Raw genomic sequence first — 19,681 nt, forward strand, 5'->3', positions numbered from 1 at the left:
AAAGTTTTCACCTCAACAGGATTTTCCAGATTTAAATAAACCCAAAAAGACAAAAACATAAGTCTCTGTGGATTTAGTAAAATTTAATTTATCTACAATTATCCCACTATACAGGCATACAGACTAATAGATTCTTTATTCATATCAATGTGGCTCATAAATTGATAAGTTACACAATATCATACAGAAGCTGGATGCCAGAATTGGACAAAAAGTTGCAAAAATATCTTTTTTTTGTCTTTACATCTTTTTCTGTCAGTGTTTTTTTTTCTTGCAGCATATTGTAGAGCAGTTGTTTTTTTTGTGTGTGTATGAAATGAAACAACTGTGACAGATGAAATACTGTAATACGCTGAACATGGACTGACCAATGGATGTGAAGATAAACTGGGTGGTTAGCACAGTGATAACCTTCAGGTGGTCCTGATGCTGTGCGTCAATAAGGGAGGGAGGGAGAAACGCACAAAGAGTTCACCAGCATTATGATGAAATAAGAACATTAAATCTGCTAATTGTATTTTTTGCTACATTTTATATCCTCATCAGTGAATTCCCCAGGTGGCTTATGTGTTAAAAAGAACCTAACACTATGTGACAATATGTTACAATTGAAACAAAACTGGTAGAAATCCATCACAATTTGATGCTGAAAAGGTGGCAGAGATGAATTAACTGTTTTTGCTGTTCTGAGAAACAACATCTTGAACTAAAACATCTTTTAAACTAACATGTTTGCGTGATGTGGTGAACATGTATAAAGAAAAATGAACATATCATGGCAGCCAGGGAGAGAAACTTTCAGTATTAGTCCTCAAGCTCAGTTTCTCTGGTGTGTTTCTGTAAAGTCCTTTCTTGCCTTCTAGCAAACAAATCTCTCCTTTTGCTTCTTTCAGTATTTTTTCTCTTCTAGTCCTCATCTTCATCCTCGTCATAGTCGTCGTCTGTTTGGTCCCTGGTGTCGAGGTCGTCCTCATCGTCCACCTGTAAGGACAGTGTCACAGTCTAACTAAAGCAAACAGACAAAACACAGCTGAGTGGTCGGGACACAGAACATGTCTTTCAAGTATCTGCTCTCTAGTCACGTCAAGACAACTATGACTGTAAGCGTCTGGCTTCATAATGCCCCTTTATAAAAACAATGAGTGACATCACTGATTGTACGTCCATGTTCTATACAGTGACGATGATAACCTCTCTTCAGTGATTGATTTGGATCTAATTGATCTAATTGAGAGAGAGAGAGAGAGAGAGAGAGAGAGAGAGAGAGAGAGAGAGAGAGAGAGAGAGAGAGAGAGAGAGAGAGAGAGAGAGAGAGAGAGAGAGAGAGAGAGAGAGAGAGAGAGAGAGAGAGAGAGAGAGAGAGAGAGAGAGAGAGAGAGAGAGAGAGAGAGAGAGAGAGAGAGAGAGAGAGAGAGAGAGAGAGACACCGCGATATAAAACTTTCTTTGGAGAGTAATGTTTCTCTGCAGTTCTGTAGTTTATTGGTGAAGTGTCTGAACTACATCCAAGTACGATGATAAACAGACACTTTCTGTGTCCTCACTGCACTGCTTTATTACGATCTATGATGAATTGAACGTGAGGGAAAATCTCTGGCCAGCGGAAAATCACTCTTTCGCCCTTGTGGTTGAACCGTATCCAAAAAATAAAAACACTGTCTCTGTCTTACTAAATCAATACAGGATATGATTTGTCCAGAAGTATTGGCAAAGCCCGCTCTTCCTTGTTTTCTCCTCCCAAAAGATGATCAAAGGCCACAGCAGAGAAGAACTAAAGGAGACGGTGAATGTCGGGTGAGCGGACCGTTTATTAACACTGTTGCCTTGGTTACACAGATTAGGTGAACCATTAACTCGGCCCAGGACACAAAGCTTCACACTTAACTGAACGACTATAACCAAATATATCTTGAGCGACTTCTGAATGTGTTCCAGGTCTCAGAATTAATGTATCATTAATCATGTATTAATGTATGTGTAGGAGAACACAAGTAAATCCAAGCTGTGAACACGGCCTTAAACGAGACTCCTGATACACTTATCATACTTCTCTAAAATCTTTTTCTTGATATTTTAGTGTAATGTCATCATTTGTCTACAGATGTATCTGTCAAAGTTTTTCATGGCTTTGATTAAATACAATCTAAGCATTAATTATGTGTATTCAAACCCTTTAAGAAAAATATAAATGTAATGTAGTTATTTTAACATGTAGTTTAACTCCTCAAACATATATGATAAATGTTTGATAGTTTGTCTACCGTCTCTCCCAGGTCTTTGAGTTTCTGTTTGAGGCTGTGGATCTTCTGGTCCTGATCCGCCAGCAGCATCAGCAGGTCGTCCTGCTCCTTCTTCGACTCCTGCACCTCTGTTTGCAGCTTGGTGTTTTCCGTCTGAAGGATGGCCACCGTGCTGGTAGCTGAAGCAAGCTGCTGCTCCAGCTCCACCCGGCTCTGAGACAAGCTCTTTTCCTCCGCCTGAACCGTCGAAGAAGAGGGCGAGGAAAGAGAAAAGGGACGACAAGGAAGGGAAAAAAGAAAAAGAAAAATGATGAACAAAGACAAATAATAGAAAAAAAAATGTAAGGGAATCAGAGTCAAACAGGCAGGTTGTTAAACAGTAACACACCTTGAGTCTCTCCGTCTCATTCGTCTGAGCTGCCAGTCTGCTCTCTAGTTCTGCCATCTTCTGAGCGTCTAATGAGCCGTCACTGCTGGGAGCTGCGTCTGAGGACTGACACAAACCAATTCAGTGTCTGTAAACATTATGTTAGGTTTATATGCTGGACAAAGTATTGTATTCATTGATATTTACTGCAGCTTCAGCTCTCCTGATCAGCTCTTCTCTTTCTGTCCCCATCTGCTGGATTTCTGCCGACTGTGACTGAACCCGACTCCTCAGAGCCTCCAGTTCCTGCAAAACAACAAAGTCAGCCAACATATGAACAAATACACAAACTATATACACAAGTTTTTTATAAATAAAGACGAAAGCTAGATTGAAAAGTACGATGGTGGAGACCAACTGTGTTGCACATCGAAGCACATTCTGGTGATTTCTTACCTTGAGCAGTTCTGAGTTGTCTGATTCTGCTGCTGACCCCTCTGCTGTCTGTGACGACCTCTACAGTTACACACAGAGAAACGATCAGAGACACACAACATACAATCTAGTCTGACTGAGTGTTTATCTAATTGAAGCTTTTACAAAAACACAACAACTGGTACCCACACACAAACGCAACTACTGCACACAAACATTTACAAACCAGGCTGTTGATGAGAGCGTCTTTGTCGCCGAGTTGTGTCTGAAGGAGTGTGTGTTGCATGCGGAGCTCCTCCAGCTCCGCTCTGAGCTGTGTGACCTCCTCCATCTGTAGCCCGTTCATCTGCGAGCCGTCTCCCTGACTGTTTGACTGACTGTGATTATCCTTACCTAATGTCACAATAACACACATATACACAATTAAAAAGTCACATTTAACTGTCCATATGATATACATATCCCTCTTTTCGCCGGCTGCTTCTTAACCATTTAACTGATACAGTACTAAAAAAATAAAAAATAAAAAAAAATAAAAATCATCTTCATCAGCTTCCCCTCACAGATGGGGGACCTGCGCTTTAATACACTACAAGAGTATGGCAGCTGTTAGCTTAGCATAAAGACTTGCAACTGAGAGTCCAGTCAAAAGTTTAAAAAGAAAAAAGTTGACTTTGTTACAGTAGTAGAGTGTAAAGGCTAAGTAAGGATTGCCAGACCAGGTTTTTTTTTTTTTTTTTTAAGTTCCCCAAAATGTAGAATTTCTGTTTAAAACCCTCTCCCATTGGGGAGCCCCAGTGACCTAGGTTCGAATCTGACCTCTGGCTCCTTTCCTGCATGTCACCCCCCACCCAAATATCTGACTCTATTTACTGTCCTGTCACTAATTACCCTAAAACACATTTTTCTTCCAACTCGCTGTAGACTACAAAGACAACACTTCCGGACACAAGCCGATCAATGAGGTGAACTCGCCTAGTTTCAGCTTGAGGATGTTGTACTGATCTTTGTGCTGCTGGATCTGAGACAGCTGTTGAGTGAGTGTCGTCTGCATCTGTTCGTTCTGAGCCGACATGCTCGACACCTGCTCCTTCAGCTCTTGGATCTGAGCATCCTGAACATCACACCAACAATAAGGAGTCAATCGAGTAGAAATGACATCAACAACTGAAAACAAAATGAAAATGGCCCCAGCACTTTGCTCTGTTTACCTGTTCTCTGATCAGCTCTTTATACTGTGTCACGATGTTGTCGTGTTGCTCTAACGTCTTCTTCACCTCCTCCTCCTTCTTCTCCTCCTCACTGGACTTATGAACCGCTTTGGTGATCACACCTGAACAGAAGCAGGAGACATATTATTATAACATGGCCCCTGATACTCAGCAGTACATGAATGATCACTGGATAGTGTCTTACTGACCCTCGAGCTCTTTGACCAGTTTGGTGAACTCGTGGTCAAACAGCATTTGCTCGGGAGACGGGAAGACGGGCTGCGGCTTCTGGGCCGCCCGCGAGTACAGCTCATGTTTAGTGATGAAGCCCAGTTTCTCCACAAAGTTCTCCTTCCCAATCCGCTTCTCGATGAGCTGCTTTAGCTTCTCTCTGAGGATGACAGAGGCGGTAAAGCCGGGTTTTAACATGACGACAAGTCACAAATAAGAAAAACTTAGAACAGAGCCAGGCTTTACTTTTCTGTTCACGCTGTTAGAGAGCTTGGCAAACAAAGACACACTAATTACAATTTTGTTTTAAGCGGCTTTACATGTATAGATTATAAAAAACTGAAGTTGATGAGTAAGAAAAAGTCCCTATGAAGGCCTTCGACAAGACTAAAAGCATAGAAGATAAAACAAGAGAAAATGACGGAGAGAGAGAACAGACAGTTTTACAATACATTTGGGTGAAGACCAGACTCGCTGTCAAAACCCTAGAAAGCTTGCGAACATGTATAAATATGTACCGTGTAAATGTGTGCGTGAGAACAGACACTTACTTGGTGTAGTTTTCCAGCGAGTTGTCGTTATAATAGATGCAGATTCCGAGCAGCAGCGCACAAAGGCCCTGCACCAGCCTTTCATCCTCGCCCAGGTTCTCTGAGATCTGAGCCGTCAGCTGAACGAGGCACAGAGTCAAGGATCCGCAGGTCACACGCGCGTGCTCTTTAAGCTGGAGGTGGAATATGACTCTCTCATTCGAGCTGATCGTCAGTTTTGTTTGAACCACAAGTGAGAGAAGCTAGAATTGTTTTTTTTAAATTGGAAGATGATTCCCACGCTGATTTATAAAAAAATAAAAGGATACAAAGGGAACATTCTCCTGGTTGTGTAAAAAGTGTGTGACAGCTATCGGACAGTTGCTGATCCACGTACACAGCAGCATGAGGAGGCCGACCCGCGTCTGAACTTTACTGCCCTGCAGAGAGCAAGAAGAAAACAAGGACACGTCAACATTTGACAAGTTTGATGCCACCATTAAATAGTCACGGGTTAAATTTACACGTTTAGTTTAGATAACAGAAAAACCAAAATGTTGTTACATGTGGATGGTTAGGTGAAAAAAAAAAAAAAAAAAAGCACGAGATGATGTCCAGTATCAGAATGGCAACAAATGTATGAGTTCAATTCACTGACATCTGTATCCTGATCAAAGACAGATCAGTTCCTGATCAAAGACAGATCAGTTCCTGATCAAAGACAGATCCGTTCCTGATCAGGACTTGAACTAAGAAACAACCCTGGTCATTTCAAGAGCTAAATTAAAATAATGCACACAGACAGTGCTCGGCTCTGAGTCAGTGTAGAAACAACAGTCGTCTTTTCGTTGACTTCTCTAACGTGTGAATTCTTTTCTTCCCATTCTGACTCGATGAGATTCAAAACCTGCACCAGACATGGTTAGGTAGGTCAAAATACATCCGTTAATCATTCTGTCACATCAACCATTAGTAGTCATTAACATTATCACAAACAAAAGACAAGGACGCCGTCAACGTAATACATTCAGTGTATTCAAACAGGGTTAATACTGGCCGTCTGCATTAGGTCCGACTCAAGTTGATCGTTTTGTGGTCTGTAGTTTCTATTCTTGATTTGATGACTTACAAATAAGTATCAAATATTACAACATACATTTCTAGCTCTCACATGCAAAGCAACATACTGTATGCTAAAGCTGCAATTTATTTTTTAAAAAAAAGGTGTAAAAGAAGATCATGCGTTTCCATGAAAACAGCTTCGAGAAGCAGCTCAAATAGTTTGAAGATATGTACAGTTTTTTTTATAGATATATTAAACCAGTAAATAATTTAGTTTAAATGGAAACACATTTATTTCCTGAGCGGTTTAAAAAAAATCAATTTCAATAAGTGGTGGTGAGGAAGGATGGATTTCATGGAGTTATAATGAAGAATGATAAAAATCAACACAAACTGTGAACTCTACACTGCAGCTCAAGGATGCTAATAAGCAGGTGCGTAAACACGTAATGCACTTCATGCTTTAAGAAGAGCACACCCGAAAGAATCACTGCCAACCATCGAAGTATGGACACCTTAGCAATGAAAGTGTGGATCAAAACTTATCAGCATTCAACAGCACAAAAACGGACAAAAAAAAAAAAAAATCACCTTTTCAGATTTAGTCTCCAAATGTGACGCAATGCAAAAATGAAGAGGACAACAAAAGACACACACATGACACCAGGTATTTAACAAACATTGGCTTCTGGTTCTGAAGAATAAACGGTTTGTGTTGGAGATGGTGGTTTCAACAAGGTAGTCGGTTTTAAATCAAGACTAACGTTTAAAGTGAATTCATGAGAGAAAAAAGAAAAATCTCCAGCTTCATTTACGGGAACCAATATTAAAATGACGTTTAAGAGACAGTCATGGAGAAGAAAAAAAACAACAGCAAAAAACAAAAAAAACAGGTAAAATCTCAGATTGAAGGGAGCGATAAGAATGTTTTACAAATATACAACTTCAGATTTGTCTGGAATAAATCCAGAGGCGTCATCCAGGAGGCCTCCTGTCTCTGCTGTTTCCTTAAATACTGAACAAGGGGTTATATTCCGACCTCCACACTATCCTAAGGGTTTGCCTCACAATCAAGTATGCTATGAAAACAGCAGGTAGGTAGGTAGATAACAGCAGGAATGTAGATTTACTGGTAGATCAGGACATTTGCTCTCAGGGTCAACTTCTGAAGTCTAGAAAAAAAAACAAAAAAACAAAAAAACAAACAGCCCTTCCCCAAGTAAATGGAAGAGAGAGTACTCGGAGAGCAGGTGACACATTCACACACTGATGGCAGAGGCTGCTGTGCAGAGCGATCATCAGTGTTAATAAATCCCTTTCATAAGTTGCTGTCGAAGCAGCGGGAGCTCTTTGAGGTTAAGTGTCTTGCCCAAGGACACACCGACATGTGACTGTAGCTGGGGTTCAAACCCCCGACCTTCCTGTTGGGAGACAACCGACTCTACCACTGAGCCACAGCCGCCCCAAGCCAGGCGGGCAGCACATCTGCTCATGCCTCACTTTCATGACATTGAGTGCTGATCCCAAATGGACACCAGAGGCTCTCCAAAACAAACCAAAGTGTTGCTGCTGCTTTTCCAGCGCCCATCCTCTGATTCCGGTAACTTCTAGGCAAACCAAGAAAAGGAAGAAATCCATCTTTGATTTGATGGCTCACATCTTTCTCTTTTGCTGTTGCATCATCGGGCACTGACAGTATTTGCTCACAGCTCAGAGGGCTTCATTGTTGACGCCCATGTGTCTCAGGAGGAGTTTGCAAAAACCTTTACATCTGACAAGGGCCTTACTGCCAATACACTACGCCTCTACAACTAGACTTTGTGCTGGCCCCGTTGTTGCTTGGCTTAACGCGTCAAAGTAACGTGGTCACCTAGAAGAAGGGCCCTGTTTCCTTGATCCAGATTTAAACACTCGACTTGACAACAAGCACGCCACAAGCTAACAAGAGAAATGAGATTCTCCACGAAGAAGTGGGTGAAATTTAGCAGAAGAGAAAAGAATATGGAACGACAGAAAAAAACAGAAGAAGGCGCGAATGAGCACAATCCATGATGAGTAATCCAGGAGGATTGGTTACAGGGATGACTGAAATGTCATCAAAGCTCTCTTTGGAATAGACCCAATACAACAGTGTACTTGAAAAAAATATTCTTGCAACTGCACCGATTAAAGAAAAAAAAAAAAAAAAGAGTAAGAATGAAGATCTCTCACTCTTACCGGAAAAGCCCCAAAAGCTGCAGCAGAAAACACATCCTGAACAGATAAGGGCTTTCAGCAGGAAACGGTCTAAGGCCACAGCTCAGAGTAGATGTCACGATGACATGAGTGGAGATAAAAACACTAAAAACAAGCCCCCTCTCACTCACTGTCTACTTCTATACTAAAAGAGAAATCACTAGTAAAAACACTCATCGGAGGAAGGGGACACGCCTGTGTGCCGCCCTAACGAGCGAGAACCGGGCCTAAGCGGTCAGTTAGGGACAAGGACGGTGTAGCAAAGAGTTAACAGAAGCCAGATCCCCCGACACACGGGCCAACAAGACCCCTGATCAGATGCAAAGCCAAAGTAACCAGCAAAGGTGCAACCCAAACACTCAAAGAACACACACGCACAAACACACGTTTACACACACTTTACTTACCCGCCGGGTGATCTTATCTCCCTGAAAAACCACAACAATTTGATACCGTTCTATTCACTGCTGTTGACAGTAAACATCTGTGTTCATTTACTGAGAAAGACTTCCAAGCGAGACACTCATCTCCTTCAAACAGGAACCATCGTTCAAACACTGCTGTCCTACCTGCGAGAGGATGTTGGTGCACTGCTGCAGCAGGGACACGGGGGGCTTTCCCAGGCTGGTGGCGAGTTGGACCCTCAGCAGCTGCTCCTTCTGAGTGAGGTTGTCCTGCAGGGCGTGAGCCAAAGCTACAGCGGCACACCAGTTGGACAGAGAGTCGACCGAGAAGAGGCCTCCGCACAGCAGCTGGCCCGCTGAGATGGAGTTAGCTGGAGAGAGAAAAGTCAGCAGGTAATGGTCAACACATAACTAAAGCTAAATAAACGGTTACTTTTTTTATTTATAGTAATGATACCAATCTTAAGACATTGTGATATAAAGTATATAGTCGGTAAATATTACTGGATGAAGCCTGTGTGACATCAGCCATCTGAAGCTACACTGTACCCAGCTGTCAATCATGTCAGCTAAGAACCTAACTACAGATAACACGTACTGTTCTCAAACCAGGCTGTAAACACGTTCATTTATGCTTAAAACGTGCTTCGTTGGTCGTGGTGTGTGTGTGTGTGTGTGTGACTTCTGGGTTCTTGATCCAGCCTCAAGTGGACGCTGGACGAACTGCAGGATTGTGCACTTCTGCACTGGCATCATTATTCAACACTGGAGGTTGCCGTTTGGTACATTACCTTTTTGCTAATATACAATTTCTTCATATTAATATTCTGGGCACAAACAAACAGCTTAAAAATAAAAAATAAAATAAAAATGTCACTCAAATGTTCTTTATATATATATATATATATATATATATATATATATATATATATATATATATATATATAATTTAAAATTAAAGTAACAACATTTTTGTTTTGAATGAGTTGAATCAGAATTGTGTTTTATAAACAAGGTTAATTCCCCATCCTTGTTGAAAGTGAACAATCAAATTAGAATCTTGTTCTGTAAAGAGGCTTCATAGAAAGCTGTTCAAAGTGAAACTTGAGTTTCCTGTTGGAGCACAGAATATTTCTAATCATTAACTTTCAAGCTCAATCTAAAATTCTTGTACAACAGTTAATAATGCCACTTAAAAGTTCTCAGCTTAATTAACTGACCATCGATGGTGGAGGGCAGCAGTGTAGCCACTATTTCCCCCTGTCCCTTCTGGTTTTTGTAGAGGAAACACTGGAAGCAGTAGAGCACTGCGCAGCGAAGCACAAACGGCTGCCTCTCATTCACCATGGACATGAGCAGCACCACGATGGCCGGTCTGTGATTTAGAGAGGACGTTTAGTACGATCACGTGGAAATGAAGGAATTACCACCTTCATTGGATTGTTCTACGTCACCTTGGTGGATTTGACGGAGCGTTGACGGAGGCAAAGTAGTCCTGGTTGATCTGCGAGCCTCTGATGACCTCGGACACAGTGTTGATGGTCTGAAAGAGAGAGACCAAGATTACACGCTTGAATGCTGCTCACAGAGTCTTTTGAGCGTGCTGTACTTCGCAAACACGGCTGAGTTTACCTCAGTGAGGATGTCAGCAGGCACACCAGTGGCCATGAGGATGGTGCACAGCTGCTGCAGCAGACCACACTGGTACATGGACTTCTGGCAGCTGGATGAGGCTCCAGGAGAGTTCACTGGAGACACCATGACTCGCACCAACTTCAAACAGAGCATTGTGCAACACTTAAACTTCAACGACATCCCATCGCCATGCTTGTTCAAAAAAAAAAAAAAAAAAATTTTTTTAGGTTAAAGCAACCGTTCGACATGGCTGTTCTGAGTTACCTGCAGCATGAGGTGGAGGTTGGTGACTTTTTGTGCCGACCAACCAGAGTTATCGTCCCCGACTTCAAACCAGGGCTTCATCCTCTGGATGTAGGAGCCCTCCTTGAAGAAATTTTGATTGGAGCTGTTGTTCCTTAGCAGGTTGAGCAGCAGGAGCAAACAGTCCTCCACCACAATACCTGCAGGGGGTGGGGAAGAAAATGTTCATTATCATATCTACCAAGAAGAAGAAAAAAAAAAAAAAAAAGCCCACAACTTCAATCAACACAAATTAAAAGGAGGTGGATTCTGAAAACTGGAGATTTGAGAATCTGAAAATCCATCTACCTCCATCACTGCTGCCCTCCTCTGTGATGATATCAAGAAGCCGTTCAAATGCGTTTTCAAAGGCCACAATTTTTTGAATGGCAGCATTGCTTTTTGTCAGATGTTGAAGCAGCAATAAGCCCTGTTGGGAGGGAAAGACAAATTATCGTTCATCACCTAAAAATGCTAATAAAATCGATTTAAAAAAAAAAAAAAAAAAAAAAAAAAAAACCATCCTATTTTCACTAATTGTCATGATAACAAAATCAGTGTGAGCAATGTTAAATTCAAAATCAGTTTGGTGTTCAAATATTAAGCGGGTCTGTTGTTTAAAGGACCGGTAAAACAGGAAATATGATTCAGGAAGTGCAGTTCACTAACTAAATATGTGACATTGAAGCATTTTAGTATTCAATGTATTCAATATACGTTAAAAATATTGCATAGCAATTTAGAAGAAGGAAGATGGCGTTTACTTCTAAATGAATTCCCCAGAAACATAAACGTGCGTGCGTGTGTTTGGCTTTTCTTTTGTCCTTTGCCTCTCTGCTGGGTTGATATTCTGACCTCATTCGAATAAACAAGTTTATACAAACGAACAGATTGTAAAGCAGCTACTCACATCATTCCGAATCACCTCCCTTGAGTCTGCCAACAGGTCCATCAATCTGGAAACACCTGCAGATGGACACACATGAAGGGTGCTCATTCATAATACCAAAAAGAAACATTCTTGTTGTTAATGAAATATAGATGAGCTAAGTTCATGCTCTCTGCTTTTTAGATTCCTTCAAGTAAAGGGATAAAGTCATGTTGATGAGACTTTAGATTTGAGACCTGAGATGAAATCTTCACCTTTCCAGAACAAGTTTGATGAAATGGATGGAGGAGACACTTACCCATGGGGCTGACTAGAATGATCCCTTGGAGCTGGACACCCTGGTTCTTTAGGAGAGCAGTCAATAACTTCACCCCGGGCCAACGTACATGGAAGTCAAACTCCTAAGAAAACACATCGATCAATGAGTACATCAGGCTTGTGTTGAGGTAATCTTGTAGGACCACGAACAGAAACTGTTCAGTACCTCCAGTAGAGTGAGGAGCAGGGTCACATGTTCAGGGTCCTGGATGAACGTGTCAGTGAACTGAGCACCGAGGTCATCTGCCTGCTTCTGCGCAGTCTCGTCTGTCAAGAAATTAATAACATGTCTCAACAATGATCTCGCATAAGTCATCAGTGAAGTGAGGAAATCTGTAGGTTGGTTAAAAGCAGCCTGAGTTAGACAGAAACACTTTACTGGATCTCCCACTTCTCAGAACTGCCACAGTTCTTTTCATCTTTGGTCATTTTCCTGCTACTGATTATTGACTTTACAAGGAATGTCATAAGAATTTAAAAACTGTGCACATGCTCAGGGGATACTTGTGAACATCCAGTCTGGTAAACAAAGGGGTGGCACACAGATGTTGGGACAGCGAGAGTGGACAGGGTGAGATCAGCAGGGTCGCTGTGGGGGGGGGCTCTACTGTGAACACGTCTAAATGAGAGTTTAATTGTGACAAACTGGTTAAGAAAACGATTGCATTCAATTCATGTAAGTGATCTCCTCAAACATAAAAAGATGAGTGTATTAAGGGAATTGGTACATTTTGGTCAAAGCTGCAATTCTCGGGGCATCGGTAGTGATTAGTGCGCACATCCAATATACAGAGGTTGTTGTCCATCAGGCGGGCGGCCTCGGTTCAAATCTGGCTCGGGCTCCTTTCCTGCATGTCATCTCCTTCTCTCTTCTGATTTACAATGCTATCTACTGTCCTATCTCGAAAATAAGTGCATAAAAAGCCCCCAAAATCAACCATAAAAAAATGTGTAATTATTGATATACATAGGAGGACAGTTTGTAAGGTTAAAGGGACGCATGTGCAGAGATGGAGCCAAGGATGTCTTTGTAAGCATGTTGTAGCTTCGTGTTTAGAAATATTTACAGTTTCTCATCGGCGCTGGTTTGTAGCTCCAGCAAAGACTGAACAAGACTTCGAGAGAAGCAATATTTGCCTTTTTTTGTGTGTGTGAAGCACACCAATAAAAGATTTGTGTTAAGGGTCCACAGGGAACTAATTCATAAAAAGCCTTCCAACATTAAGAATATTGGACTAATAATTTTAATTTGGCAAATACAACAACACAATATGCAGCTCATGATACTACAAAGCTGTTGTTGTTGAATAGGGACCAATAAAATGGTGGAAATGTATTGAAAACCAATATTTTCATTTTTCTTACAAAAAACAGTTCTCAAAACAAAACTTGTAATTGTTTTGTGCTATGACTGAAAATCCTTTGGAAAACACCTCACAATCAAAGAAGATCCTACAGAAGAATTCACCACGGAGAAAAAAAACAGCAGGTATTAAAACGTAAGGAAAAACAAAGAAGCAATGAGATTATGAACAGACTGGTGTTTGGAGACAGGATGATATTAGTGAAGCGTTTTTGTTAAAAACACCGTCCAGTCCCTCTTCCACTTGAGCCTGGTTTGAGTGAAGTTAGTTGGTCTAGCTGTATTTAAACTATTGCATGGGCTGCTACGTTCAGTACTGACCAGGAGCTGAAACATTCTTATGCTTCCCTGAGACAGGGACATGGGTTACTGCGTCTGTGAGAGCAAGGGAGGAGAGGAAGTTAAAGGCCTAACCCAGAAGCTAGCTTTCATTTCAACAGCCGTGAAGAATCAGCCGAAAGATTCTTATGAATACATGCGCTGACAACAACCAACACACAGCCTTGAATTGTAACAGATGCTGGGGAGTTGTGAACAAGGTTATTGATGAGCATTTTCCCAACCAAGAAAAACCTAGGATCTGTAAGAGCTGCTCGGGTTTTAGGGGGGGGGGAAAAGTGGGTTGGGGTGGTGGGGATTGGATCATGCACAGTCAAAGAGTTTTACCTTCTGATTCATCTGTAGGTTAAAACATGGAAGAGAAAAGAAACGAGAATCTTTATATTAAGCAGTCACTGTCAGTGTAGGGGAATGCAAGCCCACTTGACATGAATTAAATGTACACATGCAAACTCAACAGTTGCTCAGGAAATCTACAATAAGTGGGAATCATCCTGACAAAGTAAAGGTGAATTGTATCGTTTGCAAGGCGATGAAATACCTGGCTCCTCCTCCTCATCGTTGCAGATGAGGTTGTACAACGTGTCCAAAGCATAGCCCAGGATTTCAGAGTCAGACCTGTTGATGTTAGCACGTGGAAGCATACGTTATTGTTGACATGTTATCTGTGAACTGGAACCGAAAATACAATCAAGGAAAAACAAATTTACAAATCACATCAACACACCCGTCAGTTTGCAGTACTTTAATCAAGTGATCCATCGCCTGTGTGCCAACTTCCATGCGATATTTCTACAGAAGATGAAAGGGCAGAAAAGGGAGTTTATTTAAATATCCACCTGCAAACACAAGTCAATTCAGAGTGTTGTGTATAGGATGCTGGAAGTTAGTGATTATTATTAAAATGTTTTTTTGCCATTCAGACTTTAGAGGTTGTTGGATTTTGTAATATCAATGTGGACAAATGGAAATAAAAATCATTCACTTTGTATTGTGTCTGGTCTTAGATACAGGAAGTCAGCACATCCACCTCTGTGTTTGTGACCTCACTGAGTGTTAATGCGCAACCCTGCGCCTCCTAAACCACTTATTCATGCCTGATAAACTCATTACTCGTGGTTGACAGGGCAGGAACCAAAACTGGCCATAAAAACAACTGAGATGTGGAAGTATATAGTGATCAGTTCAATTAACTAATTGTTGTTTGAATAAAGAGACTTATAACCTTGTCAGTGTGTACAAAGAGAAAATATTCACAATAGTTCCTGTTTACATGACTACATAAAGGGAAGTAATTCAGTAACACAATCTTTAAGGGTTTAAAGCTAATCCTGTCAATAAGAAAAAAAATATTCTGAAGGTCTAGATTAAAAAATAAATTAAAAAAACATACTTAGAACATCACAAATGTTATCAACACCCTAAAAACCCCCATCACACACACACACACACACACACACTCTGTTGTCCATCTATCACATTCAAACTCCTTTCAATATCTGTATTATTTACCTTAGAAAGGGACTTGAGAGCACGGACAGCATCTCTGCGATCTTCAAGGAGTGTTGAAGAAGCTACCCGGTCACACAATATCTGGATCTGTCAATAAAGGGAATATTATTTTCTCATGAATTACAAGGTGTCATTACTCACATTTTGCTTTATGCTGCTTGTAAGATAATTTATGATTTTATTTACACAAGATTTCTCTTTGCTTTTTGTACACTCCTGTTTTTTCCACTTGTATTGACATCATAATGTCATATGTTTGTGTACATCCCCAAAATGTATATGTATCTATTTCTATTTATCAATTCTTTGTCCAGAAACATTTCCAGGGTGGATGAAAAATTGTGCAAAACATTATGTTGAAGGAATATCTGGTAGAAAGAAATGTTGACAGTATGAATGAAGCAACTTGAGGAAAAAATGAAAATGAGCAGTTTCTTGGGTGTGTCCATTAAAGGCCAATCAGGCTGATTCTGATCGACTTTATTTAAAGCTTTAACATCATCACAGCCAGAAGAAAATTGCAACTTTTAACAGATTCACTATTTTTTCCCTTGAAAAGGACATGGTACCATTAAAATGTAGCATGTTTATTTACTCTTTAGACACAAGCAGTGGAAGAGAAGATTTGACTTATATGTATCTTGATGAATGTATTGTGTGCTCTACAGAAGAAACAAGCTGTTTCTCTAAACAGACAAAACAGTAAAGTCTACACAAAGAGTGAATTATGCGATGACAGAAAGAGCCATGGAGAGAAATGCTGCACCTCATCTGCAGCAGCTGATCTGTCTCACACACACATATGTACGATGTGTGTGTGTGTGTGTGTATATATATATATATATATATATATATATATATATATATATATATATATTCACTAAAATGGATGATGGGAGTAAGTAATAGTAGCATGTCTTTATGACAGTGAATAACTCATAGAAGGCCTATGTTGGATTGGCCTTCAATTGTGTTTATTTTCTGGCTGTAAATACATTTTCTTTAATCATATTTGGAGGTTATGTTAAACATGAAGACATTATTATGTCAAACGGTCAGCTGAAAGTCGATGGTCTAACATGAATTTACGTGAACGTGTCAAACAGCTGAATGACAGCTAAGCTATGTGAGCTAACTAGCTAATTAGCTTTCTGACAAGCTAGCTGGACCATTGTATCTCTACATTTAAAACTGGGTGTTTTTAGGAAGACAAGTTTTTAAAAACATGTTTTAACTATGGTCTATTGTTGTCATGGTCTGTCAGGCACAGAGCAGTGTAAATCTTTAGCTAGCCGCAGCTAGCCAGGCTGGTTGTCGTACCGTCTCCGCTCCAGACGCCTGCGGGCCGGCTCCCATCAGTCCTTTGAAGATATGCATCTCCACAGACGTCTTCTTCTTCAAACCAATTCAGTCTTCCCTTAATAGTCCGTGTTATAAAATATGTGAGAAGAAAAGGAAAAGAGGTACTAAATGATTATAGTGTGTACACTGACAGACCGACCCCGGAACACAAGTGCAATACACTGCGCATGCGCGCAGACGTGGCGATACGTGGCTGATCAGCAATGTGAATTCAGTCTTTTAAAGGGCAAGAAGTCAAGTCAAGACTTTATTTAGCAAATGTCATATACAGGTCAAGCAAATGTTTTTTTATGTTAAGTGGAAAAACATCCACAACAAGTCAACAAGAGAAGGTTATAAATAAACCAACCAACCAACTAACCAACCAACCTACCTACCTATTGTGAATTGTGAAATACTGTTAAAAAGGTTAAAAGCAGATAATAAAACAAGAAAAAACATATTATTTAACAGTATGCAAAGGTAATACAGTAAATACAAATGTCAACTTTAATATTCTACTGTTCATTACAGTCTGAAAGGTGCTCTGGAAACTAGCAGTTAAATAGAGCAGTTAATAGTGGAGAAAATTACAGTAAGCTATCCCAGCATGAATTTGTGCAAAACTGCCCAAAAAGAAATCTTAGTGATTTTTATTCTTTGTATGATTTTGTTTAATTTTATGGGTAGGTCTATTTAATTTCTTGCTTTGATTTCCAGAAGAGGTTGATGATCGACCGTTAATCAGTAAGTTTTCATGATTTCATTGAATATTGAAATTTTGAATAAATTAGACATGAGCTAAGTGTCCTCATACAACCTTACACAACTGGCCTTGTCTAAGGTCCTTATTCACCATGGTTACTCAGAGATATTAACGTGTAGTCTGTTCATCTTTTTTTGTCACCCACACTTTAAGGAAAATATGTAAGCAACGCAAGATCCCTATTGAAAGGATAGGCGCTCAGTGAAGAACCCCCTCGTCCCAATAATGCCCCTATGCCCTACAGTAAAGTGTCATTACCTTCCCTATGGCCCTTGGTTGCCACAGCAACCACATCTGGTTTTTGGTGATTAATCTATTAAATTAATAGCCTTATACAGCTCCAATTTCCATTCAGCTGATATATTTTACAAAGAGAATTAGTAAAGTAAAAGTCACCATTAGTTGTTTTGTTAAAAATGACTATTTCAACCACTAGCAGTCTGTCATTAGGGGTCATTATAAAACAGAGCTGCTGCTCAGTCATTGGAGTGTCTTATGCATGCAGTAATATGTTGATAACTCCAAGTTTGTACACAGATGAACTCCACACTCACCTTTTGGTACATCCGGTCTCTTCTTTAGCTCCTCCTCAGTGAATCTCTGATCTTAAATGATTCAAACAACCCAAAAACCAATTTCCTCCAAATCATGGAAGTAGCAGGAAGTCAGAGACGTTCGCTATTGGCTCCAAAGTCTGATGTGACACTAAATGAAAGTCAGTGAAGGGATCACTGATACTGCACCTCAGGGGCTCATCCTGTGATTTTCTGATTTTTTGGAAGTAACATACAAAACAGTTTAACAGTCAGATTATCATTTCTACATCAAAGTGTTTATCAAGCAGACTCATCTAGCTCCATCGAGACCAACCATCACATCGCAGTATTTGTAAAGTTTGGTATTGCTTCTTTTGCTTAGGTAAATACCACCATCGGATTTACATTGACTGTTACATAACAAAACATAGTGTTCAACATGTTCAAAAATGTGATTTCATAATGTAACATCATTGTTTCCTAACTTTGCACAACCCCAATATGACATGTCTTTTGTGCACAACCAGGGTCAACTTAGAGGGAATAACAAGAAAAAACACAAGATTTAAGAAGAGAATTTTGAATTTCTTGAACTTTAAATCATTGGTTACTATAAGATTAGCCTTTGGAGCTAAACATCGTGTGCTACAAAACTCACATTACCCCCCCACACAAACTTGATGGTTAATCCCCAAATACAAGTCCGTTTTTCACACACAGCAACAGAGCACTTCAAAGGACCCCTTTCAAAGTAAAATCAGTATAGTGCTCCAGTTTAAATGTTAAGTGTTAATCAGAAGCATCAGCGGTCAGATTTGCAGCACAGTGCTTTGCTTCTTTCAATGCCAACCAACTTCATCAGCAGCTCCTTGTTTACACCGCGTTTACATGGAGAGACCTGCAAACATGACACACGGTGTGAGTGGTGCTGATATCAGTAGTTTATTGTATGTTAAGTCCAACACATTCAGAATAGAAAGGGAAAAAAGAACAAAAGAAGAAAAAAACAATTCTCCACCTGCAACACTTTTGTACTAGCAACAAGCAAAGGGTAAACACAGGAAAATTAGGATGGCAGCCAACTGTTTACCACACCTACTAAAGCCAAGAAGGTACTTCTATTTCCATTTGAAAAGACAAAGGACTGGAATGATTCACAATGAGGATCCACTCTACTGCATTTTCAACCACAGGAAAGTAAAGGTACAGCTTCTTGAGAATGTTTCAGGATCCTTTCAATGTTTGGATAAGGGCGTGGTTTGCTTCAACCTTTATGATAAATAACCATCCAACCTTTAAATGTATATATGCTCAGATGTGTTTTTGTAACCATCACAACTTTGTCAAAGCACAGATCGGTCTGAAAGCATGATGGCTCTTCTTCACCACTCTCTATTTTGACCATTGCTCTAAAAAGAAGGTTGCGTTTAAGTGCCCATGTTAAGCAATTACCTGACAAATAAACTATTAGGGTAGAGGCACCCAGTAAGAGATGTCTGATAAAAAAACACTAGACCAAAGAGCTATCCTTTTTTTCTGTTATATTCTGTCAAAGACTGGTGGTAACAAATTAAGAGTCTCTGTATTGAAAACTAATCCCACATCAGAAAAGATTTAACCTCAACTACAAAAGGGAGTATAGCCCAGCAATAATGTGGAAAACTACATAAAATATGCATCAAATCTGTTTGCAAGAGAGCAAAGGCTACTTCATGCTCATAACAGGATGAGCCCTCTTTTCTCTTTTCTTTGCCTGATGAGAAATTTGGAGAGAGGCTGTGTTCAAACTGACAGATTGTCCCAGAAATGTTGGGAATAGTGCAATACCACCAGACAAGGAAGACCTCATTCAGTATATTTGTCCAGAAAAATGCTACATCGATTTTCATTTCCCATTTCAGTGCAAGGTTACAAACAAAAAATAAAATTATCTCATGCTGGGGTTTTCCTTTCCCTCCCTATGGTACAAAGACGAAACACACGAGA

At 40.2% G+C, this 19,681-nt stretch overlaps 1 protein-coding gene across 1 annotated transcript; it reads right to left on the reverse strand.

Annotated features, from left to right (window-relative positions):
• Positions 1-68: 68 nt before the first annotated feature.
• uso1 (USO1 vesicle transport factor) lies at positions 69-16,605 on the reverse strand. Its single transcript, XM_079338383.1, has 26 exons — positions 16,373-16,605; positions 15,053-15,139; positions 14,268-14,332; positions 14,082-14,158; positions 13,868-13,879; positions 13,523-13,576; positions 12,005-12,105; positions 11,819-11,921; positions 11,542-11,597; positions 10,941-11,061; positions 10,614-10,792; positions 10,347-10,487; positions 10,169-10,257; positions 9,935-10,089; positions 8,880-9,085; positions 5,343-5,453; positions 5,035-5,153; positions 4,462-4,643; positions 4,253-4,374; positions 4,017-4,155; positions 3,268-3,434; positions 3,063-3,122; positions 2,814-2,912; positions 2,628-2,732; positions 2,261-2,476; positions 69-981 (listed from the first exon to the last, which is right to left on the reverse strand). Exons 1-26 carry the CDS (start codon positions 16,427-16,429, stop codon positions 907-909), a joined length of 2,898 nt encoding a protein of 965 aa, XP_079194509.1. The 5' UTR covers positions 16,430-16,605; the 3' UTR covers positions 69-906.
• Positions 16,606-19,681: the final 3,076 nt, after the last annotated feature.

This window comes from Symphodus melops (genome assembly GCF_947650265.1).
Source record: "Symphodus melops genome assembly, chromosome: 2".
Classification (NCBI taxonomy): Eukaryota; Metazoa; Chordata; class Actinopteri; order Labriformes; family Labridae; genus Symphodus; species Symphodus melops.